This window comes from Gopherus evgoodei, chromosome 1 (genome assembly GCF_007399415.2).
Source record: "Gopherus evgoodei ecotype Sinaloan lineage chromosome 1, rGopEvg1_v1.p, whole genome shotgun sequence".
Lineage (NCBI taxonomy): Eukaryota > Metazoa > Chordata > Testudines > Testudinidae > Gopherus > Gopherus evgoodei.
In genome coordinates, this window is record NC_044322.1 from 295063619 (window position 1) to 295088978 (window position 25360).

Below are 25360 nucleotides of genomic sequence, written 5' to 3' on the forward strand. Positions count from 1 at the left end.
GACAGGCATTCATTCAGTAGATATTGTTTTAGAAGGCAGAGTGCCCCCTCAACAGTAATGGCCATCTTTACAAGTATGTAAAATATGACACCTGATAACTTTTTAATTATATATCAATACAATCAAAAATGAGTATCAAATGTATGATTGTTTACTTTTTTACTTGAATTCTATAACTGTACGCTGTTAATTAGCTGCACACCCCCCACAGATGATGCCTATTATATGTGTAGTAGTAAAGCGCTTTTGAGATCATTACCACTATGATGACTATAACCTAGTTTCTATATTCTGTTGTAGCTCTCTGATCATAACTAGGAGCTTAATCAACTGGGCAACAGAAATCATGTTTTAAGACTCTGGGACACACAAAATACCCTACTAACACGAACTGAGTTCCCTTCTTTTGTTATAAACCCAATGGAAGGAAAGAAAAAAACAAACCAGGATATCTTCTCATCTTACTTCAATTGGGGGGGGAGGAAGGGGAGGGAGAGTGAAATAGGGATGTAAATATTGGTTAACACAGTTAACTGCTTGGGCCTGGCTGGGGGTCCTGCTGGCCCGGTGCAGCTGGGGTTGCTCTGGCCAGCGCAGTCAGGGCCAGGGTCACTCTGGGGGCTGCTTCAGCACAGCCGGCGCTGGGGTTTCGCCAGCCGGCACAGCCAGGGCTGGGGGTTACTCTGGCTTGGCTGGGGTCCCGCCAGGCCAGCGTGGCTGGGTTGCTCCAGCCAGCACAGCTAGGGCCAGGGTCGCTCTGGCCGGACCCATGCAGCCAGGGCTGGAGTCCCACCAGCACAACTGCAGCTGGGGTCCCACTGGCCTGGACAGCGCTTCGCAGCGGGGGTCGCTCCAGCCCACCAGCCCAGCCTGGCCACTGGGGCTGGAGTCCCTCTAGCCAGCGCAGGACCGCTGGGGTTAACAGTTAAGCTCAGTTAACAGTAAGCTTAATGCTTACTGGTTAACCTTTTACCTTCCTAGAATGAAAGTGAGAGAATGAGAATGTGTGTGGACAGCTATTCTCAGGAACATAAACATATGACCTTGCAAAAATTGGACCTACCAAAAGAGTTAAGTGGTCTAGGCTTCAAAGAAAAAATGGCCTAGTCCATACGTTGTACAGCCTTGATTTAGCACATACATTTCCTAAGTCAAGGACCATGTTTTCCTCTGAGGTATAGTGCTCAAATTGTCAACATGCTAATAACTGTCAGCTGCAGAGTGTCTCAACCATTAATCACTTTAGATACATCATACCGCCTCCCTTTAAATGTGTTTTTTTGTTCTCCATCACTATAGTATTATCCTGGAGAGTATGAACTCACTCTCATCATCATCACATTAAATACGGATAAGCAAAAAATCATACTTAGTAGCCCAAACCAAACAAAAAGAATGCTTTCCCCATCCTAAGTTATAATTTACATAAAATTTTAAAAGAAAGATTAAATGTCAGTTATTTCATTTAGAAACATAGTTTAGTACAACTTACACTGTTGTAAAAGACTGACTGAACAGCTAGATAATACAGAAGATGTGATTCTTTTCAGCAAGTCTGCAGGTATAATGGGCCCAATGCAGCAGAAAAGAGGCTTCAGAAATAACTTCAACTATTCCCTATTCAGAGAAGAAACTACCTTTTCCTACAGCAGTTTAGGAATGTTATATTAATAATTTTGCAGCTGCTCCCTTCCTGGGGCACAGTTTGTAATGGATGATTGTTTGCTCATTCACCACACTTCAATAGGTCCTGACATTCTATTCTTCTCAGCTAACTGAACATTTTGGAAGTCAGACAGTTAAATTAAGAGAAGAACTATACAGCCTAAAAATTGTCACTCCTAGCCCTCCTTCCCCCCCAAAATGAATTAATGAGGTGACAAAGACGGGAATCAAAGTTAGAAAGAACACATGTCCAACCTGCTTTAACAATAGTTTAACCATAAAAAGAAACTAGTATCTTCAGAAATGACTCAATTTCTGAATATTGAATGTTAATATTTTTTTCCTCATTGTTAAACCATTATCTAATAAAGCAGATTATAAATGGACTACTAATCTCTTACATTGAGTTTATGTGACAACATTGCAAATGCCATACTTCAGCAAAATGGTAACCTCCAACATCAGGCTCAATTACTTATATTGTATCTTTAAACTTCTAACACAAACTAAACATCTCAGTTTATTCATGGTGAAGTGCTTCTCTAACTTGTGACATGTCAGATTGTTGAGATGAACGCAGTTTTACTTAGCAATTTTTCTATTAATATTATCACTTGGTCTCCTTAGCAACACAGTCAATAGAATTTCACCCAGAAATTTCTGCATCAAGCCCAATAACCTTGACTTGAACCAGAGCATATCTTTTAGGAGATAATTATCAGAACTGGCGTGAAAACACAAAACAAATAAGTTCCTGATCCCACTTCTGTGAAAATGTATCCATGTGTCCCACCACAGGATCATAATATCTGCAGCAAAGTTTGCTGCTCTGCCTTGGTGGAAATGAGTCCCACTTGAGGTCATAGCCACCTGTTTTACTCAACTACCTGGGATTCCCATGAAGCAAGACTCAGAAATCAAACATCACAGAACATGAGTCAATTCACCTTGCAGGCAGAAATTTTCCAGTTTTGGTCTCTTTCTGGAGGTGAATGATTTGGAAAGTCTGAGCAAAAACTTTTGATCTCAACATGATGGAAAACTTATTTTTTCCACATCAACAATTACTGAAAGGGTTTAAAAAAAAAAAAGGATCTAGCACTGGAACGACTGGAGATATGAAAATTAAATTTTACTTAGGGATTTTCATTGTAAAGAGAAATGCTTTTGAGTGAATTGTTTAGTTACAAGCCTCTGGAAAAAAAAATGCACTTTGCACATGTACGGTACAAGTCATACTACTTTTACCACACTTGTTCATGAATATTCAGAGAGGATGAATAAACAGAACTCCTTAACTTCTTCAATTATTCCAAAACTGCCAGGGCAATTTCCAAAAGTTTCATGGTAATGCCAGACAGTGTTCCAATCTAGCAAGTTACCAATGAAGTTGAAAACAAAAATCAGTATCAACTTGCTCCAGCTCTGAGCTAGGATTGCCAACTTTCTAATCGCACAAAATGGAACACCCTTGCCCCAACTCCCACTCACTCCATCCCCACTCGCTCTCCCCCACCCTCATTCACTTTCACTGGGCTGGGGCAGGGATATAGGAGTGGGTGAGGGCTCTGGCTGAGGGTCCAGGCTCTGGGGTGGGGCCAGGTATGAAAGGTTTAGGGTGAAAGAGGGGGCTTCGGGCTAAGGGGTTCGGAGTGCAGCAGGGGGTTCAGGTGCGGGAGGGGGTATGGGTTCCAGCTGAGGGTGTGGGCTCTGGGGTGGAGCCAGGGATGAAGAGCTTGCAGGAGGGGGTGTGGTCTCTGGGAGGGAGTTTGGATGCGGGAGGGAGCTCAGGGCTGGGGCAGGGGGTTGGGGTGCAGGGTCCAAGAAAGAGTGTGGGTGCGGGACGGGGCTCAGAACTGGGGTAGGGGGTTGGGGTGCAGGAGGCGGCTCAGGATTGTGGCACGGGGTGAGGGGAGGTTCAGGATGCAGGCTCCGGCCAGGCGGTACTTACTTCAAGCAGCTCCCAGAAGCATCCGGCATTTCCAGCTCCTAAGCAGAGGGGCCATGGGACAATATGTGCTGCCTGTGCCACGAGGCACTGCCCACACAGCTCCCATTGGCCGCTTTGGGCAGGAGCAGTGCACAGAGCCCCCTGGCTCCTGCGCCTAAGAGTCGGACATGCCAGCCGCTTCTGGGAGCTGCGCGGAGCCAGGGCTGACAGGGAGCCAACCTTCGCCCCACTGCACCACCAACTGTACTTTTAGTAGCCCAATCAGCACAGGGTCCCTTTTTGAAGACATTCTGGTAAAAAAATTAGACACCTGGCAACCACTCTGGGCGATAAAGGTTAATATGGGAGTAATTGTACCAAAATTTACAGGACAAATACATAATAAGTGTGATGGATCATGCAACCCACACAAGGCTTGAAGGGGCCAGGTAGGCCAATTAACTCCCCAGGCTGCATCTGGAGGAGGAGTCTGGGAGCAGGGATTGATTAAATGAAGCTCAGCTGGGCAAAAACAGGAGGGATATGTATAAAGCTGAGGATCTGAGAGCAGAAGGGGGCTGCAGTGAACTAGTCTGCAGTCACTCCCAGGGGGAAGGAAAGTGTGTTTGGGGCTAGAGATAGGTTGCCTACAGTTACTGCTTGGGAGGAGAGAGCTTGGGCTAGCAAACCCAAGGAAGGGAGAGTAACAGAAAGTCAGGAAAGGGTAAAGGCAGCAAGGTGTGGGGTATGGCAGACCGTGGCTGCTGAGAGGGCCCCAGAGTTGGAACCCAGAGTAAAGGGCAGTCCCAGGTTAACATACCAGCCACTGGGGAAGTGGTGCAGACCAGACAGTGGAGAGCAGACTGCCTGAGACAGTTCTCCTTGGAAGGCTTTGATATCCAAGAAGGGGAGGACCCCAGTGACCTGGCCAGAATGCGAAGTGACAAGAGGAAGCTATAGCTCCTAGAGCGAGAGAGGCTGCAGGATGAGAGAATTTGGGTGGAGAGACATCCAGAGGAGAGAGAGTAGCACCTGGAAGGAGCTAATCCCCAAGAGCAGCCAGGAGGAGGCCCTAAAAGACATATAAAAAGGCACTAAAAGACAATATTTAAAACTTATACTCAAGAGTAACTCAGAAACCAAACCATATGAGATGATCTAAATTTATGTTTCTATAGAACCTCCTTGTTCCATAGGGCAAACAGTCCATAATGCTTTGGGGCAAGGGGAGGGGGGAGATAGGAAAAGAGTAAGAGCTTAGTTACTATACTGTATGTCTAATGTTTGTTAAACTTTCCAGATTGGTCAGAATGACAACATAACAAGAATACAACATCTTTGCTTCCTCAATGCCATTCTGAAGACAAAGGATGTACACCTGTAGAGAATCTATGAAATAAACTTGATCTTATGCTTACACTGGCAGTATTCGTTAGCAAACGCATCTGGTACACAAATCATCAACATGGAGCATGTTTTCCCATTTCACCGTCACACTACTTCATACATAGTTGTCCTTTCAGTTTTCAGGCTAATGGAATGTTAAGCAGGAAAACTGGTTAAAATATCTATATTCCCGTGCCATGCTGCCATCTATGCAAGAGCCCTGTCTTAACAGTAGGAGGGTGTTGGTGTCACTAAGCATAACCCTAAGTAACTCGGAAGGGTGGAAGGCCGCAAGGGTATGGAGCCTTCCTGGTTTTAGGCCTCAGCAGACAAGAGTCCCTCCATGTTTGAACTTTAATAGACCTAAAAGGCCAGGGGTAACAGCCGTTATCAGTTGCAACAGTTCTAACTGGTCTAAAGCAGAAATAATGAGGCCTGTGCACCTTTAGCAGAAGGACAAGATAACTTGCAGAAGGATGACTTACTAACGAGCTGCCGCGGCCAAGATTACTTAATGCACCTGCGCTTACATAACTGCTACAGGGGGAGGAAGGAGGAGGAGGGGGGAAGGAAGAAAGAAGAAAGAGAAAAAAAAAAACTTATAAAAAGGGAAAAGCCGCTTGTGTAGGGGTGCTGGATCTGAGGCATGCTAAATCTCCCAGCACCGCTTTGAGATCTCAAATGAACTTTGCTTGCTTCTCCACCCTGGTGTGTGTTCATTGGCGCTAGGCACTCCAGGCACGAACCACTGTTGCTTGCCTCGGGCACCCTCTGTGCCTGCAACAAGGGCATCTACTGCCAAGGCATATTACAGTTGATGCTCTAGGTGTCTCGGAAGCGAGCCACATTATGTCCGCAAAGAAAGAGGCAGCTTTGCAGAAACTCTCTTTGCAGTCTCAGAATAAATCAGGCTCTCTCATATGGAGGAACGGTGCTGAGAAAAGTGCCAAATATAGAAAGTGAATTGTAAGATGCACATCAAGGCCTAAAATAAAGTGAGAAAGTGCAAACTTAAATGCCTGGATGTTGCCCTTTTTTACCTTGAATTTGAAAGGTGATGCCATGTGAAGTTATCACAGTGCCAGTAACTGTATCAGCACTGTTCACCTATACATACACTAGACAAAAAGAATTTTGCATACCAAAAATCACTGTAATCAGAGCTTGAAAAGCCTACTGGATATATACTAGTGAGAGGATAAATCAAGTTGAGAGAGGTTAGTATAAAAGAGGACACTAGAGAATTCCAGCACAGTACTCTAGTTCAGCCTATTTCTTGCCCTTTCTCGGATGCTCAGAGATGGATCATCTCTTTTTCCTATTCAAGCCCCTTAACTGCTGTAAAGCAGACGTTAAGGCTGAAGAACTTCACTATTTCCCTTGGATGCTGGTTGTGGGAGTCATATAACTACATAGGTTAAGGATTAAATAAGAGGGAAGAGTCTTCCTGACTTAGATATCACTTTCCACAGCACTTTAGTTTTCCATGGTAGCCTTTCCTTCAAATAATGACTAAGCCAATTTTGCTTATTGTATGAAGCCTGTCAGGATTATGGACCTAAACTCTCTATAATCATTTAAACAACGTTAATATTTTTTAAGTGGTACATGTTTGCTGAAGTTTTAAAGAAAGTCAAATCATTGGACTTATGGAAGCCCTGGAACAGAGTTGCAGTGCTAAATAATCTTTTAGCAGTCGGTAGCATCTTCTGCAAGTCTAGAAAGAATATCTAAAATCTTGCCAAAATCTTGAAGGTCAGGGGGACCAGAAACAGTTTAATACACTAACTTCAGCTTTAACAAATCAGTTTTAAATGCAAAATATGTTTTGATAAACTCAGCTTTTCTTATATATCCAACACATTTAAAGAAGTTTTATTTAACTAGTAAAATTTTAAAAAGCTGTTTTTATGCATTAACTGAATTCCAATTTCCATAGAAATGCAGCTTGACACAATTTCACAAGTAATTCACCATCATCATCCTGTAAATGTTAGTAAATGTAACATAAGAAAATGTAAAAGTTAAAAATCTAAATATGTTTACCTATATAATAGCTTAAAAGTGTGTGTGTGTGTGTGTGTGTGTGTGTGTGTGTGTGTGTGTGTGTGTGTGTGTGTGTGTGTGTGTGTGTGTGTGTGTGTGTGTGTAGACAGATAGATAGATAGATATACAGAGAGAGAGAGTGTCAATCATCCTGATTACCAAACAGTAGTACAAAATTTAGTGTACTGTAAAGGCTATATTTTTTACAAATACACTTTTAATGGTTGCCAACTAGAGAGAATCAAGCCTTCTCTAGGAAAATAATTTAAAATAAAAAAACAACAATACTTTGCGGTCCTACATCACTTTTTATCAGTAGATCTCAAATTGCTTTACAAGAGGCAAGCATCCTTAACCCCACGTTTACAGATGGGGAAACTGAGGTACAGAGAGATGAAGTGACTTGCCCTAAGTCACCAAACAGGTTCGTGGGAAAAAAATCAAGAATAGAATGCAGGTCTAATGCTCTACCTACTACGTCAAAAAAAAGTTTCCTGCTTGCAGTTTTAAATGATTAAATTTTTAATTTGATTTTATTTTATAATGATGCTTAAAACCAGTGATTTAATCAATCCACCCTAAATACAGATAAGCTATGCCATTAAAAAAAAATAGGTGATCCTCAGATTCGCAGGATCTTAGCATAGCAAGGCATTAACTAGGTATGAAAAAAAATAAATTTCTCTATCATTTTCCAGGACACAGACAGGGCAGTGCAGACTGTGTGTGTTCGTCAGCTGTTAGACAGAACAGAGAAAGTGTTCATGGCTATCCATCCAAAATGAATCTCTTCATAGCTAGTCACTCTATTAAGGTCTTACAAACAATGGATATTCTTGATGGATGGATGGATGGATGGAGAAAGATCTGCAGTTAATATGGACTGAAGATTTCACTGATGGCCTGAGGTAGGAGACCACCTTGATGAACCTAACCACTAAATCATGAGCTGCTAAGAGGGTATCTGCCTCAGGAGCCTTTGAACCCCCACCCAATAATGTTCACTCTGAGGCCTTCTTGAATCCCCTCCTAAAGGAACTCTGCAGTTATGGGAAAGGATATTTGGCTTGGACAGTGCACAACTAGGCTGTTGTGAAGCTCAGGGCCTTGGCAGAACAAGCCTTGATGTTTTTGGAAAGATTATATGATGAATTTTTTTGTTTCAATCCTTTCAAAAAACATGGAGAATCCACTGTCCAGGTGTCAGTCAGCTCACAGATAGGTGATGCTCTGAGAAGGGTTCAAGGAGCTCTTCTTGTTCACCACAGGCCTTACTTATTTAATTGCTAGCCCCTAAGCAGAGCGTTTCACCTCTCAGGTGTGTGTGAAAATGTCTGTGAAAGAATCTAGAGACCCATACCTCATCACAGAAATTGCTTCTTCAACCTTGTCCTGCAGGTCCTCCTCTCCTGGTCCACTATGTGCTGAAGTCTTAAGCAACTCAACTCCAACTACAGCTGACTGCAGAGAGGCTGCAACATGCAGGAGATGTGATGGTCTGAGGCACTATATACAGAGACTCCAAAATGTGGGACTGATTAAAAAAGTTGCATCTTTCCACCCAGTGGACCTCTCCAAATTACTAAATGTAGGGCATGAAAATTTGGGCATAATGCTCATCACATCCAGAGACACTTGTCATTATCTCAACCAGAAACTGGAGAGCTGATGCCCAGGAGACAGAAAGGAGGAAAGAACACAAAAGCCTTTTTTTAAAATTTGATGTCTGCTAAGTGACAGCTAAGAAGGAACACATCCAAGGCCCACACTGGTTGCAGCCTCATCTCCGAACAACTTTGTGAAAACAGTCTACACACCAATGCCAAAATAAATCTCTGTACTGACTTCAACGGATTTGTGCCCATTTATGAATTTGGCTCCATTACTGCAATCATTCTAAAACTGGAGTGGAAATATTTCTTCAGATCTACCCAAGGTGCAGTACTTGAATCCAACAGCTAATGCTGTGTTTTGCTGAAGATTCCTAAATCACCTTTGTAAAAAATAGCCTTTTTTTGTATGCTTTAATTTAAAATGGTGTGTAGTGTTCATATTGCAATATAAACACAAATACTTTTGAACAAAGTAGGTGCTTTTTGAAACATCTGTTGTCCAAAAGGAAACAAAAACCACAAATGTCTCTTTCCTAACGCATAATATGTTGCAGCATAACTCAGCTAGTTAACTGAGACATTATTTCCTTTTTCTGTAAATATTTAGCCAGCAGCTGAGTTATATTGGTATGTACTACAGCTATTTCAAAGAAAAAACTGAAAGCTGCAGAAGTGTCTACTTTTAACCTGAATATACTGGATTATCACAACTAAAACTTGCACATGAATAAGAACCACAAATATGATGACCATAAAATAACTCTCCATTGGTCTCAAGGACTCCAGCATACATAAGCTTACTGCAGAGTCAGAAACAAGCATTCAGTAGTCAAGGACTGATGACATTAAAATTAATCTGAAATTACGACAAAGATGGCATAATCATCCCAAGATTCAAATTCAGTCATGGAAATAAAAGGCACTATATAAAAGTATATTTTATTCCAAGGGATCTGAAAATGCTTCACAAGTTATATATAAGTACACCATTGTTTATATCCACCTTCTGCTGGTGAGTCCTTATTAGATGTCTAGTAAATTTTTCAAGCCCTTTTTTATATAGGATATTCTATAACAACATTCTCCCACTGAGCGTTACTACTCCAGAACCTTCCTCAATCCTAAAAGCGGAAGGAAGTGCATGTCATTGATCATCATGACTTGAAAGTGTTTTGACCTATTACACATATATAGAATTGGCAGCTAGATTCTCAGATGCCTGAGATTAGGGCTGTCAAGCAATTAAAAATATTAATTGTAATTAATTGTGCAATAAAAATATTAATTGTGATTAATCACACGGTTAAACAACAATAGAATGGAATTTAAACATTTTTAGATGTTTTCTACATTTTAAAATATATTGATTTCAATTAAAACAGAGAACACAAAGTGTACAGTGCTCACTTTATATTTTTGATTACAAAAAAAGAAATATTTCTCAATTCACCTCTTACAAGTACTGTAATGCAATCTCTTTATCATGAAAGTTGGACTTACAAATGTAGAATTATGTACAAAAAAAAACCTGTATTCAAAAATAAAACAATGAAAAACTTCAGAGCCTACAAATCCATTCAATCCTACTTCTTGTTCATCCAGTCACTCAGATAAACAAGTTTGTTTACATTTGGAGGAGATAATGCTGCCCACTTCTTGTTTACGTCACCTGAAAGTGAGAACAGACATTCATATGGCACTGTTGTGGTCGGTGTTGCAAGATGTTTACATGCCAGATGCGCGGTAGATTCATATGTCCCTTCATGCTTCAACCACCTTTCCAGAGGACATGCGTCCATGCTGATGACAGGCTCTGCTCGATAATGATCCAAAGCAGTGCAAACCGACACATGTTCACATTCATCACATTCCACCAGCAGAAGGTTGAATTTATTTTTTGGAGGTTTGGGTTCTGCAGTTTCTGTGTCAGTGTGCTGCTCTTTTAAGACTTCTGAAAGCATGTTCCACATCTCTTCCGCCTCAGATTTTGGAAGGCACTTCAGATTCTTAAACCTTGGGTCTAGTGCTATAGCTATCTTTAGAAATCTCACATTGGTACCTTCTTTGTGTTTTGTCAAATCTGCAGTTGAAGTGTTCTCAAAATGAACAACATGTGCTGGGTCACCATCTGAGACTGCTATAACATGAAATATATGGCAGAATGCGGGTAAACAGAGCAGGAGACATACTATTCTCCTCCAACTTGTTCAGTCACAAATTTAATTAACGCATTATTTTTTTACCAAGCATCATCAGCATGGAAGCATGTTCTCTGGAATGGTGGCCAAAGCCTGAAGGGGCTTACAAATGTGGCACGTAAATACCTTGCAATGCCAGCTACAAAAGTGCCATGTGAATGTCTGTTCTCACTTTTGGATGACATTGTAAATAAGCAACGGGCAGCATTATCTCCCATAAATGTAAACAAACTTGTTTGATTGGCTGAATAAGAAGTAGGACTGAGTGGACTTGTAGGCTCTAAAGTTTTACATTGTTTTGTTTCTGAGTGCAGTTTTGTAACAAAAAAAAAATCTACATTTGTAAGTTGCACTTTCACGATAAAGAGACTGCATTATGATACTTGTATAAGGTGAATTGAAAAATACGATTTCTTTCATCATTTTTACATTTTACTTATAATAAAAATAATATAAAGTGAGTGCTGTACACTTTGTATTCTGTGTTGTAATTTAAATCAATATATTTGAAAATGCAGAAAAACATCCAAAAATACTAAATGTCAATGGGTATTCTATTGTGCGATTAAAATTGCTATTAATTGCAATTAATTTTTTCAGGTAACTGCAACAGTTAACTGCGATTAATCGACAGCCCTACCTGAAATGTTAATACTTCTGTCAAAAGGCATGCTGAAAGGACATACTGGTGAAGATTTTCACCAAAAATGTCAAGCCAAAAAACTGTAATAAGAAAGCACACACATTCAAGTATACAGTCCTACCCGTTTTATAGTTACAATTACAGATATTTCACTTACAGTACAGTACAGCACCTAGTGCCACTAACATTAAGATGCCTCTACCCCTGTAACCATTTTCTGAACTGGATCTGTGCTAGGTCCTGCTTCTGATGTCAAAATAGTTGGAACACAATCTGAGGAGAAATGTGTAAGAGAAGAGGAGTAGAGAAGTACTTGAGGACCCTCTTACTTTAAAGTTTTATTTCATTTGCAGGCAATTTTTAAAGCTACTTTCTTTGTGTTTAAAAAAAAAAGTTAATTGGATTAACAAATTATATATCCAAATGAGTAAATTTTTGCTGAACACTAATGATACTTCAAAAACAGATCTCTCTAGCATAAAGTATATAAAAATATGTACAACAGAGACTTCTCACTGACCCCCTCTAAGATTTTAGGGAAAGGAGAGGATTCTGTACAGACATAACTCGCCCACTCTCTCTAAAAAAAGAAGTTTACTTAAATAAAAGGCATTGTAATGGCTTGTTTTAAACCAGGGGTGGCCAACCTGTGGCTCCGAAGCCACATGCAGCTCTTCAGAAGTTAATATACATCTCCTTGTACAGGCACGGACTCTGGGGCTGGAGCTACAGGCGCCAACTTTCCAATGTACCGGGCAGTGCTCACTGTTCAACTCTTGCCTCTGCCACAGGCCCTACACCCACTCCACCCTTTCCCACCCCTGCAGAACCCTTGCTCCTCCCCTCTTTCCCCTCACCTCGAGCCTCCTGCATGCCACAAAACAGCTGATCGGGAGGTGCAGGGAGGGAGGGGGAGACACTGATCGGCTGGGCTGCCGGTGGACAGGAGGCGCTGGGAGCCTGGGGGTGGGGGTGTGAGCTGATGCAGGATGTGGACGTAATACTGTGGGTCTTTGGCAATGTACATTGGTAAATTCTGGCTCCTTCTTACGCTCAGGTTGACCACCCCTGTTTTAAACTATAAACCCATTAAATCACATAAAAATTAATTGTCACTTACATTTACTTTTTAGGGGTTTTTTTTCTTTTTTGGTTTGGTAATAAAGTCATAGAAGCCAGAAAATTTGTTTCCCTGTCAGTACAGCCCTTTTTCATTTCCCATTTTCTTATACTTTGAGAAATTAATTTAATATGGCTTTTTAAATTACCCCAATTTTAAAAGCACTGGATGTCAAAACACAATACTGTGCACCATCATGATGGATTATGACCTTGACCCTGCAAGCACTCCATGCAGACAGATCCCTCAACCTGCCTGGAGCCCCAGGGAAGTTAGTAGGAGGCTACCCAAATGAAGAGGTCTGTCAATCTGATTTGGGAATAATAAACCAAATTCATCCCAGGTGTCGCTGAGTTAAATGGAGTTATAGGAGGGTTGAGTTTGGCTGTTTCTATTTTCTGATAGAATGGAAGATTAGAGCATGTGAAAATATAGATTCCTTTCTGCCTAGTTAATTTAAAAGGAAACTATCAAATTACAAATCCTACTCTGAGAATGTTTTAGCAACCATTATTAAAGTAACAAAGACAACAGTAACACAGATTAACAAAAAAACAGCTTCTCATTCCCCCATCTCCCCTGCTTGGCTTACTTTGTGCACTGGACAGCTCTTTATATAGTTGGTTTCATTATTTCATTGTCACCATTTTCCAGCTTTATGTGGGCTCTTACTCAATAGCATGGGAAAGAAAAACATTTTTAAAAAACGGAAAATATGGCTGCAACGGCCAGAACTGGCCAGTTCAGGTTTATCACCAGAAGCTACTTTTGACTTATTTTTTTAATTGAATTAATTTCAAACTGATGGTGAGTCAATATTTATGGTAAATTTTGACCCCAAAATTTTGTCACTCTCTCTTCACAGATGGGGTTTCCAACCTAAATAGAAGAGATATTCTCAGTATTTTTCCACATCTAGTGAGAAAGATATTCTCTCTGAGAATCATCTTTGAAACATAAACCCATTAAGAAACCAACAATTTCTAACCCTGTGGCTGCAAAGAAAAAGCACCAAACATTCATCAACCAATGCAGGATTGCCTTCCTAACTCAGAAGAACTCCAGTCCATCCGTTGCTGCTCAAAGCTTTTCCTAATTTCAACAGTTAAAACTGACCAGATTCTTGTCTGTTTTCATTTCTAACAGTCAGAAGGGCAGCAGTGAAACTGTCAAAAGGAGCAAAACTGAACTCTGCTGCAGACTGGGAAGACCACGATGCAGAAGAAGAGGCAAGGATTGCTGCTACTCAGCAGCACCCTGCTCCCTCTGAATTAGTGACAAAATTCTCACACTGACTTCACTAGTGCAAGATCTAGACCTACAGAGTACTCAAAAATGTGGAGGAAGGGTAGAGAAATCGAGAACCTCACTCAAATTTGTACCAGCCAGGTGGCTCTGAACTTCGGTGGGAAAAGGGGGGAAGAAGGGAGGAGGAAGCTCCTTCCTTCCACACAAGTGGGGGTGAGAGCTTCCAGTTTATCAGACACTTATTAGTCAGACACAGATATGAAACATGGAGCCATGAGCACTGTTTAGGGATAGCATAGTGTTAGAAATCCCAGTACAAACACTTTCTGAGCCGCTAGGGACCTGGAGATGGATTCTCCAGGCAGCGGACGCAATGTCAATCATTCACATCCATCTGTGGCTAACAGATTTTATACTCTGACCATTTATTGTCTCATAAAATTTGTAAGCTTCATGTGTGGATGCATGGGTGACTGTGGATGGAAAAGATTTTTGGGATAAAGTGGGAAAAAGAAGTATGGTATAAACAGATACCAGGAGGAAAAGCAAAAACCATATGAGAGAAGTGAGCACACAAGGCAGAGAAAGGGATAAGTAAGAGCGTAGAAAGACAAAAGGAATATATACAACATGATCTAATAATATAGGAAAAAAGAAAAACTGCAATTAAGACAGAAATAGCGAGGAAGTACAAGCAAAGAAGGAAGGAGGTAGTAAATAGATGTAACTTAATATTTCAGCTTTGATCAGAGCAAACTAGGATTAACAAGTTTCAGAGTAGCAGCCATGTTAGTCTGTATCCGTAAAAAGAACAGGAGTACTTGTGGCACCTTAGAGACTAACAAATTTATTTCAATAAATTTATTAGTCTCTTAGGATTAACAAGTTGCAAGAGCTTATCCAAGTGCCTTATAACAAAATTTCTTCAGGTGAACTGTCTCATTCTTAGTCTAAGCCTCTAAGGGTATGTCTACAGTGCAGCTACCCACAGTTGGCCCATCTCAGCTGACTTGGGCTTGCAGGCTTCCGGCTAAAGTGCTCTTCAGTAGCGATACAGAAATTCAGGCTCAGGGACCCGGGGGGGGGGAGAGGTTAACACCCCCTGCTGTCTGGCTGCTTACCCTGCCACATCTACAAGCAAAGGGAAAGGGAGTTTCAAACTTCCTGAGGTTTGCAGGGGAGGGGCAGACGTCCCTTTACCTGGCAGCAGAGATGCTGGCCAGAGTGGTCACTTTTGAAACTGTGGGATATCCTTCGGAGGCCAAAAGGTGTTTACACTGGTAGAACGTGTCTTCACTTTCACAACAGTGCAAAAAGAACAGTGGTAAGAGCTGTATGCTTCTCGTGAAGGTGGTTTTCTTTCGCAGTGAAACTTCTGAATTTCACCACAAAAAGTCATTAACAAGTGTAGACACTCTCATGGTTCTAGTGCAAAAAAAGGGATATTTTGCGCTTTAAATGGCAAGTGTAGACGTAGCCTAAAATGGAGATTTACTGACATCTGTGGGTTTAAGTTTTCAATCTTAACTTTGAATTAATGTTTTGTAAACACATTTTCTTGTTTTGGAAACAGAAAAAAGTGACTGGCATTTAAAAAAAATAAATCAACCTTTCCCACAAAATACACAATGCACAAACAATCCTGCCTGCCCATCTTCCATCCAACAACAAATGCAAATTTCCAATAAGAAGACGAGGAAAGGGGAGAAGTCTGCTAAGCACACATAGAAGAGGATCTATAGAAAATGGTTTTTTTTAAAGAGAAGTTTTAAGGTTGTGTGAATAAGTGGTTTAAGAACAGAGTGCTGAAGCAGTAGCAACTCCAAATTATATACAGGAAGAGGCAACAAGCAGGTCAACATGTCTGCTTGGACATAAGGAGTGAAGTGAAATACTGTTGTTTACAGCTATTACATATGATTGTGGAGGACAAAAAACAGATGGCTAGGACTCTTGTTCCTTGAAAATGTTAAGTAAGAGTGTTGCCAAGGGGTAATGCGATCAAACTTGTACAGCTAGACAGAAAGGATGAATGAACGAACTAAAAGTTTCTGTGAAAATGCAGAATTGCATATAAAGGCATGATATGCAGTAACCAGATGAAGATTAGCTTTAAGAAATCCAGGAAATCAGGAGAGATTGTGGTAACGCTTAGACTATCAGCTCTTCAGGGAAGGGACTATGCCTACACATGTGTTTTATACAACAACGTGGTATGACCCGATTCTCTGGGTACAACCATTATAAAATATAAAACCACTTAATTAAATAATAGAACTAGTAATGATAATAAGTGTAGTTTAGTTTGTTACAATCAATCTTTTTCAAAATTGTTATCTCAGAGGACTAAAGAGTAAAAAACATAAAATGTGGATCATTACCTAATATGGAGTGTGCCCAATTTTACCATACACCAGGGAGAAATCCTCAAAGCTAAGGGACCACTGAAGTACAGAGAACCTGGATGCAGTGATTTTACCAAAAGAGGAGGCGGGGGCAGAGGGGAGATCATATGTTCTATGAGAACAAATGACGGAGCTAAGACTCTACAAATTCTCAATTTACTTGCTTATCATGGACCAGTGCTACTGGTAAGAATGCTCACAGTAAAAGTCTCTCTAAAATGGGTACATAAAGCAAATAACTGCATTGTAGAGTGAACTATTGGAGCTCTTGCAATCTTCTTCTGAAAAACAAGAGTTCCTCCTCTCAAATTTGGTAGAATTTAGGAAAACTTAGGACACACCTAATGTTGCAGCTTGCTTTGATTAGCCATTCCTTTTATCTTATCTTTCATCCTTTCCTGACCCATCCCACTCTCTAGCCCAATAAATGTTCCACAGTCTATAAATACTTGGGGGGGAAGAGGCGAGAGAGAACAACTCTATAGTCCAGTGGTTAGGGCATCCACCCAGGAGACCCAGGAGCCATTGCCCCTCCTCTGATGAGTCTATTTGCAGAGAGTGAAACACCTGCAGCAGGAGAAATTAAGAGTCTGTCTACACTACAATAGAAACAGCCGTGGGTGGCAAAGGTCAGCTGACTGGGCTTACGGAACTCAGGCTGCAGACTATAAAACTGAAATGTAAATGGTAGGGCTCCAGGTGAAGCCCAGGTTCTGGGACCTTCCTCCCTCACGGGTCTCAGAGCCCAGGCTCCAGCTAGAGCCTGAATGGCTACACTGCAGCCTGAGTCAGCTGACCTGAGCTAGTCACAGGTGTTTTATTGCCATGTAGACATATCCTTAATGAGCCTCATATCAGAATATCCCATAGCTCAGTGGTTAGAGCACCTTCCTGAGACTTGTGTTCAAAGCCTCTCTCCCTCTCCAGCAGATGAGGGAAATTGAACCTGGGGCTTCAACATCCCAGGCAAGTGCTTTACCCACTGGGTTAAAAGTTATAAGGTGGGCAACACCACTTCCACCAGCTAGATTTCGAATGTGATCCAATCCAGTAAGCAGCCAAACACTGATCTTCCCTGGTTAGCAAACAGTTCTGGAGTTTAGGAGACTGAACAAGTATCTCCAGCCTAAAGTGAGGCAGCAGTGCACGTGCTCAGACGCAGAAACTTAGGTGTTTTGAGACCTTTCACTCTGAAAACTGAAGTGCTAAATGAGTTTAGGCACCTACAGGGTTCGGTGGGAGTTTTGTGAATTGTAGTGGAGCCTGAAACTGGGACTTAGCTGCCTAAATCCCTTGTCAAGTATCAGAGGGGTGGCCGTGTTAGTCTGGATCTGTAAAAGCAGCAAAGAATCCTGTGGCACCTTATAGACTAACAGATGTTTTGGAGCACGAGCTTTCATGGGTGAATACCCACTTCGTCGGATGCATGCTAAATCCCTTGTGAATCCAGGCCTGAACCATTAGTCATTCTAATTCTATCCCAGACTCAGGACATTGCCCATGGTTAGCCAAGGTCTATGATGTCCAATCTATTCCTAGTCACTTCATAACTCAGTAGACCTTTGTTTTTCCTTTAGAGAAACAAAGCTCCTGTACAATTAAATGATCATGTCCTAATTGTTTAAAACTATAGTTCAAACTGTGGAATGCAAAGCTCCAAAGAATCACATAATGCCTCTAGAAACACCTGCTGATGTCAGAAGGAAGAGAAGCCAACCCACCTCCATGAGATTGCTGTTGTCAATAAAAGAGCTTAGATGCCTCCATGAAGAATTAAACCAAGTATGTGCCAGGATAACAGGTACTTACGAGCTACTGAGGGTCTATCTTGTCTATGAAAAGTGGTTGAGTATAGGTCAGGTTTAGCTAACACATATTAACTAAGCCTGAGCTAAACATAACCTTTTTCCTAGCATAGATAACACATTTAGCACGATTTTAGCTGGTCATGGAGTAGCCTCGGCTAAAACTCAAACAGATAAAACTCTGGTTTAAAGAGATACCATGAACTTGCATGTGCACGCGCGCGCACACACATACACACACAGAGACACTTACTTTCACTGTGAATTTTTCCCTACTGTATCACAATATTTTTATTGCTACAAGATGAGTAGCAAAAATGACAAAAAATAAGTCCTCTGTTCTCCAATTGTCATTATTCAGTTTGTTTACTTTGTGCATTTGAAAACACTTGGGTATAACCTACTTCCCCTGTACATCAGTTTCTCTTAATTGTGGGGGGGGGTCTTCCACACAGCATAAGGGAGAATACTTATAAAAAGCTGGAAAGTGTGATTGTAAAAAATTGAAGGGAAAGTTTTGTACCCAAAACAAGATTTAACTTTTTTTGGAAATTGGCAAAAGTTCAAGTGGATAGTGTAGCCTTAACAAAAAAGTCAAAAGAACTCAGAAAAACATATTTCAAAAAGCCTTGTTATTTTAATTTCAAGCATTCCAAGATAATCCTTTCACTGAAGGCAAAAACTGAAAGTGGAAGAATTCTTCTTAGCAAAGTCAACTACCAAACGCAATGATTAATCCTGCACATTTCCCAATGCGGATGCAAATTTTTACATTACAAAAGGGTGGACAAAGATTCTCAACTAGAGACATTAATCCAACCATTGTATTTGGAGGTCAGAAAAATTATGGGATTTCATGCACAGATGAGGAGGAGTAAGTTATGCTTGTTCACAAGTGAGGGCTTGTCTACACTTACACTGGCGCAGCTGTGCTGTTGTAGCACCTAGTGAAAACACTACCTATGCCAACAAGAGAGCTCTACCTACACCGGGAGTTAGGTTGGTATATTTTCATCACTCAGGAGTGTGGATTTTCCACACCCCGGAGCAACACAGTTATATCGATATAGGTTTGTAGTGTGGACCAGGTCTGAGGGCTAGTCTACATTATGGTACTATATTGCTGTGGCGCATCTAGCGAAGATGGGCTATGACCATGGGAGAATGCTCTTCCGTCGGCAAAATTACTCCACCACAGTGAGAGGCAGTGAGAGCTGACTTTTAGTCATTCAGTGCTTTTAAAAGCACCTCAAAATTAAAGGATAATATTCATTTTAATACATAAAAAAGTTAAATGACATTTTAAAAAGGCATTTCCAAAATATCCTATATTTGAGCACACACTATAATTGTGAGGTATTATTTAAGACAAACATACATACATCGAAGTTTTATAAACATAGGTAAGGCAATTTTTTTAAAAAATTGAGTACAAAGTTTGAGTTATTTAAATTAGGAAGTAAGCTAAAGAATAAAGACAAAAAGGTTAAAATAGTATTTTATAATAAATTAGGATTGAGTTTTATAAACTATATAAAAGATTGAAAATTCTTTTCCAACAGTTCTTTATATATTCATTTTCAAATGTTTAAACAAAAATAACTCCCAATGAGTTTGAATAAAAGTATTTTGTATGCTATTTACTACTTTATTAAAATCATTTTAACAATGCACAAATCCTCACTTACCATGAATCTACTTATACAGCAATACTTAGCAACTGAATCAATCCTTTGCCATGGCAGTAAGTAACGCAATATTTCATATCAACATGTCTCCAAACTTTAGTTTAAGTTATTAAAATACTGTGCCCTTCTACAATGTATGGTACTTGACACAAAACACACAGTGCTAAAAACTTTGTCAACTAGAGGTAGAAGCTTCTTCAGAAAGATATTGGTAGTGTGACCAGTGTGTTAATTTTAGCAAACAACAAAATACTATGGTGAAGCTGTGCCAGGTTGTACAGGTTCTGAGAACAATTGTAGAAATTCCCCCAGTACACCTACCTGATTTCTCCCCTTTCCCTCCTGGGACTGAAACTAAATTATACAAATGGCAGGCATCATCTGCTCAGCACCAAAAAATACTGCAAATGAACTGACTATTCCATTCTAACCCAGCATTTTCTTTTACAATAGCAACAACTTACAACATTTTTCACAAGTGCCAACACCAATGCAGCTTTTTCAATTAGCTTGACTAGAGTACTGAGATTAATTTTGTTGACATCCTCCATTTAAAGACTTCACTCTTCAACACTTATGTCTGCAGGGTACATATGTATATTCAACACTCCCTCCGCTCTCCCAAAAAAATAGCCATGCACAAACCTTAAAGCTTGCTAAGTGACAACAACTTAGTTTCTTATGATTTACAGAAAACCCAAACACTTAAAAGCAAGGATATAAATAGTTAAGGACAAAAATATATATATCACTGGTTTCAGAGTAGCAGCCATGTTAGTCTGTATCTGCAAAAAGAACAAGAGTGCTTGTGGCACCGTAGAAACTAAAATTTATTTGAGCATAAGCTTTTGTGGGCTACAGCCAGAGGTGAAAGTAAGCCAGTACTAAGAGCCAGTGCGCCGTGACGGACCGCACCGGCGTCCGCGGCAGGGATTTAAAGGGCTGGGGCCGGGATTTAAAGGTCTCAGAGCTCCCCGACGCTGCGGGCAGCCCAGAGCCCTTTAAATCTCGCCAGCAGCTCCGGCGGCCGGGCTGAGACCGGGATTTAAAGGGCTCAGAGCTCCCCGACGCTGCAGGCAGCCCAGAGCCCTTTGAATCCCGCCCGCAGCTCCGGTGGCCAGGCTGGGGCCGGATTTAAAGGGCTAAAAGTTTTAGCAACTCTGCATATACATAGTACATCTGAAAAGCTCAGGGCATTTTACAAGTGTGCATAAGCATTATTAGTTTGATCTCAAAACTGCATGAGAAGCACTGTAGCATAATGGTTAAGCCAAGTTTTTTGGGCATTAGACGTGTAGGTTTGTTCAGAGCTCCTCCATAAACTTCCTTAGGTGTTTGGACAATTATCCTTCTGTTCTTCAGACACTCATCTGTAACAGACTTGTGCAACTCCCCCCTCAGGCCAGAGGGTAGTTGAAGGGAATGTGTGAGAAGAAAAGTAATTTTATCATATCCTGTTTCTTTTAGGGTTTGAAAAGTAGACCAAGACACTGCAAATGTCAATGATGAAATTATCCATCATCAAGGTTTACTTCTCACATCTGTCAACTTCAATGACAGAACAGTGTCTAGTTTTCAACCAACAGCAATTTTTAAAACACTGTACTATCCCTACCCTTTAAGGCTACCTCTTGTTAAAACTTATTTGTGTCAAATTTTGTACTGTAATGTTATTTTGTTGGGAAGACAGAGGAACACTATATAAATATTACACATTTTACAAAAAAATTCAAAATCAAGACATCTTACTCTTTATCTCATGAGAATTTCTCTCATATACCATGTATTTTGCTTTTGCATTTCGTTTTATTTGCAAGAAAGATCACAATCAACCACAGTGAACCTCTACATATGTGCTGGGAGGTGCAATTCCCAGCTCATGCAGACATACCCATGATAGCTCTCCTTGAGCTAACATGTTAAAAATACTGCTATAGCCAGGGTAGCAAAGGCAGCAGCTTCAGCTAGCAGCTCAAATGCTGACCTCCTGGGAATGTACTCAGGAGGCTAGCAGGAGCCTTTGGAAACAATGCAATTCTGGACAGTCATTAAATCACTGCCGTACTTCAAGTAATTTTGTTACCTAATCCATTAAGAATTGTTTCAAGTAACAGGCAATGGCAACAAATTCCACTCTTTAAAAATGCCAAATACTGAAAAACCATTTAGAAATAAAAAAAATCCAACTGCTAACTTCAGCTAATTTAAGGTGTATGTGCGGAGGGGAAGTATTTATTGTTAGAAACAACAGTACTTCAATATTTGAAGGCATTTTTTTTGCCATTTGCTGCTGCATCACTAATGATGTGGCAACACACCAGTGGGAAGTCCCAACATTTCTACAGTCAAGCAGTACATACTATCCTGTAAATAAACACAAATCTATTATACTGCATATACTGTAAGCTCCTTGAGGCAGGAACTGCCTTTACTTTATGTGGTCTTGGGCAGAACAGAGCATGCTGTCAACTCTAAAAGCGTAACAGAAGAATGTGATTAACATATCCTATCAAACACAGTGTAGCAGCGTAAATGCAGATTTTATTTTAGTATTATAGCCCCAAGGAGCTTCAGTCATAAACCTGGATTCTATTGTGCTATGCACTGTATAAACACAGAACAAAAAGATGGTCCCTGCCTAAGTTGCCTGGTTGAAATCTAACTGTACAAAGTAATACCGGACTGTCATTTTCTTCTTTGGATGTAAAAAGAAGTCTCCTTCAGTAACATTTTTAAGTTTGGTTTGGTAGAGCAGTGGTTCTTAAGCTGGAGGTCTGGACCCCACAGGGGCTCATGAGGTTATTACAGGGGGGTCGCGAGCTGTCAGCTTCCACCCCAAACCTCGCTTTACCTCCAGCATTTATAATGGTATTAAATATATTTAAAAAGTGTTTTTAATTTATAAGGGAGAGTCACACTCAGAGGCTTGCTATGTGAAAGGGGTCACCAGAAAAAAAAGTATGAAAGCCACAGGGCTAGAGGCTAGGAGGAAGAGCATAGTTATTATTTACACTACTTATTCTAGCATTACTTTGTAAACTACTGTATTCAGTTCAGATATCAAAGAAATAATATCTGATTTTACTGCCTTATCACCATAACCTTGGCATATAAAACAAACATGGAAGCGATGCTGAGAATACCTTTGTTTACTATGAACTCTGCAAATATAATTATTCCAAATTAGCAAACAATTTTCAGTAATATATCTTCAGCTCACAATGATTCTCCTAACAGTTTGTATATGCTTTATTGTTTTATTCCTTTATAATTTGTCAAACTGTAAATTAGGGTTCTGACCTTGCAATGAGATCAGCACCTTTGCAATTCTCTGGGGACTTAATGTCTTCTGCAGTTTTAGAATATTTGACCAATATTTTCCCTTGTATCTCACTCCAAAGGAGAAAGTATCTGCTACAGGTTAGACAAATACCTTAGGCCAATTCTGAAAACTCCATTCATAAAAAGAGATGATATAGAACTTCAGATACCAAGAGTATTTATTTGAAGTTAGAAAGGAGGTGATCACCTAGCGTGGACAAAAACAAGCAACATGCAGCATATTTACTTGCACTCCATCCAAGCTACAATCAAAGGACCTGTTGGCAGAGCACTGCTTGTCTGATTTTGGAGTCTAGATCTCATTTCTAAGTGATATTTAGGCATTTAGGAACATACTCCTGTTGACTATAAGTGGTTCCTAAGTGTCAAAAGCCTGTATGAAAATGAGAAGGACAGTCACATTTAGCACTAAAGAGACACTGTAGTGCTAAATGTGACTGTCCTTCTCATTTTCATACAGGCTTTTGACACTTAGGAACCACTTATAGTCAACAGGAGTATGTTCCTAAATGCCTAAATATCACTTAGAAATGAGATCTAGACTCCAAAATCAGACAAGCAGTGCTCTGCCAACAGGTCCTTTGATTGTAGCTTGGATGGAGTGCAAGTAAATATGCTGCATGTTGCTTGTTTTTGTCCACGCTAGGTATGTAAAGTCTTTAGATATCCAGAAACCTAAAAGCATCTTTAAAACGTGTTATGGAAAAGTAATACCATCTGTTTGACAAAACCTGGTACCTTTTCTTACAATCCTCGCCATATTAGATCGGTAAAAGTTCACACACAAAACTTTTGTGTATACTATTTACAGTGTTCTTCAAAACCATCAGAGGGCATCTGGATAATGTTTATAAATGGTTGACACACAAACAAGGACTCTGTTTCGGTGTGAAACATTAATAAAGGTGACCTGTTATTAAGTAATGTTACAAATTTATTAAAGCGAATGTTAAAAAATTAGATAGTACACAGGTTAAGAAAAGAGTGTCTACACAAATACTCCAGCATTTATCTAGTATACTGAGGAGGGTGGGGGGAGTAAAGACAAACACATACAGCCCAGCAAGTTCTGGACTGAGTTGGACCAGGTCCAATTTCTTACAGCAACCTGCAGCTCAAGAACAGCAGGAAGCATTTATTCCAGGTCTGAACCATTTGACACCAGTAGCTTAGTTGTAACCCTCCTGTGCTGTATAAACAAGCCCTGCGGTGCCACGGATGGTGGGGAGGAGGGTGCAGCTCCGGCAGGCAGTGAGCGATGCTGTACGGAGCCATGTGCATTGCGAAGTCTCCGGCAGGGCTGTGCCCGAACAGCGGAGCGTTCACCTGTGGAGCGGGCAGGGATGCCACAGCCTGCACCTGTCCCCGCACCCGGCTCGCAGGGCCGCTCGCCACCCCGGAGGCAGCTGGGGCGGGTCCCCGCGCTGCACCCCGGCGGGACCCACCCCCTCTGCGTCCCGAGGCGGTGACAGGGCGCAGCCCCGCCAACCCTTGGCCTCGCGGTAAGGGAAACGGGCCTCTCCCGTCGGCGCAGCCGCCCCCGCTCCTGCTCCCGGCCCGGCCCCCAGGCCAAGGCAGCCGCAGCCAGCGCCCTCCACCCCCGCCCCGGCGGCCGCGCCACCCGCACAGCAGCCGGCTGGGAGCGGAGAACGGGCGGCGGCCGCGCCACCCACAGCCCACCCCGCGGGTGGCGGGAGCCCGGGGCGCCGCGGCCTCACCTCGGGGTGCAGGATGGGGACGCAGCCCGCTTCTTTCTCGTACTCATCCAGAGGCGCCGCCATCTTGGTGCGAGCCCGCCGCCCGCTGCATGCTGGGTAGCGCGCTGGGGAGGGGGCAGCCCCGAGAGGGTGGCCGCGGCGGGGATGCTGCGCTGTGGGAGGGGCCCCGGGCAGGACCCGTGCAAGGATATTTTGTGCCTGTGAAAGTTCCGTCTGGTGCATCTCCAGAGCATCGCTTATTAGACACTTTCAGAAATGACTAGTGCATAATATGGCATTGGGCATTAGCATTAATACACGTTATTGACTCCCATCTACTCTGGAGACACCAGGACCCAACCACATGAGCCACATTGTCAAGGGTTCATTCACCTGCACATCTACCAACCTGATATATGCCAGCAATGCCCCTCTGCCATGTACATTGGCCAAACCGGACAGTCCCTATGCAAAAGAATAAATGGACACAAATCAGACATCAGGAATGGTAACAGACAAAAGCCAGTAGACGAACACTTCAACCTCCCTGGTCATTCTATAACAGATTTAAAAG

General features: G+C 41.5%; 1 protein-coding gene across 1 annotated transcript in view; it reads right to left on the reverse strand.

Moving 5' to 3' along the window:
• ZDHHC17 (zinc finger DHHC-type containing 17) overlaps positions 1–24892 on the reverse strand; it is a 137089-nt gene extending 112197 nt beyond the window's left edge. The window contains exon 1 of the mRNA XM_030548671.1: positions 24808–24892. Within this exon, the coding sequence (XP_030404531.1) occupies positions 24808–24870 (63 nt within the window). The 5' untranslated portion in view covers positions 24871–24892. The remainder of the gene's footprint in view (positions 1–24807) is intronic.
• Positions 24893–25360: the final 468 nt, after the last annotated feature.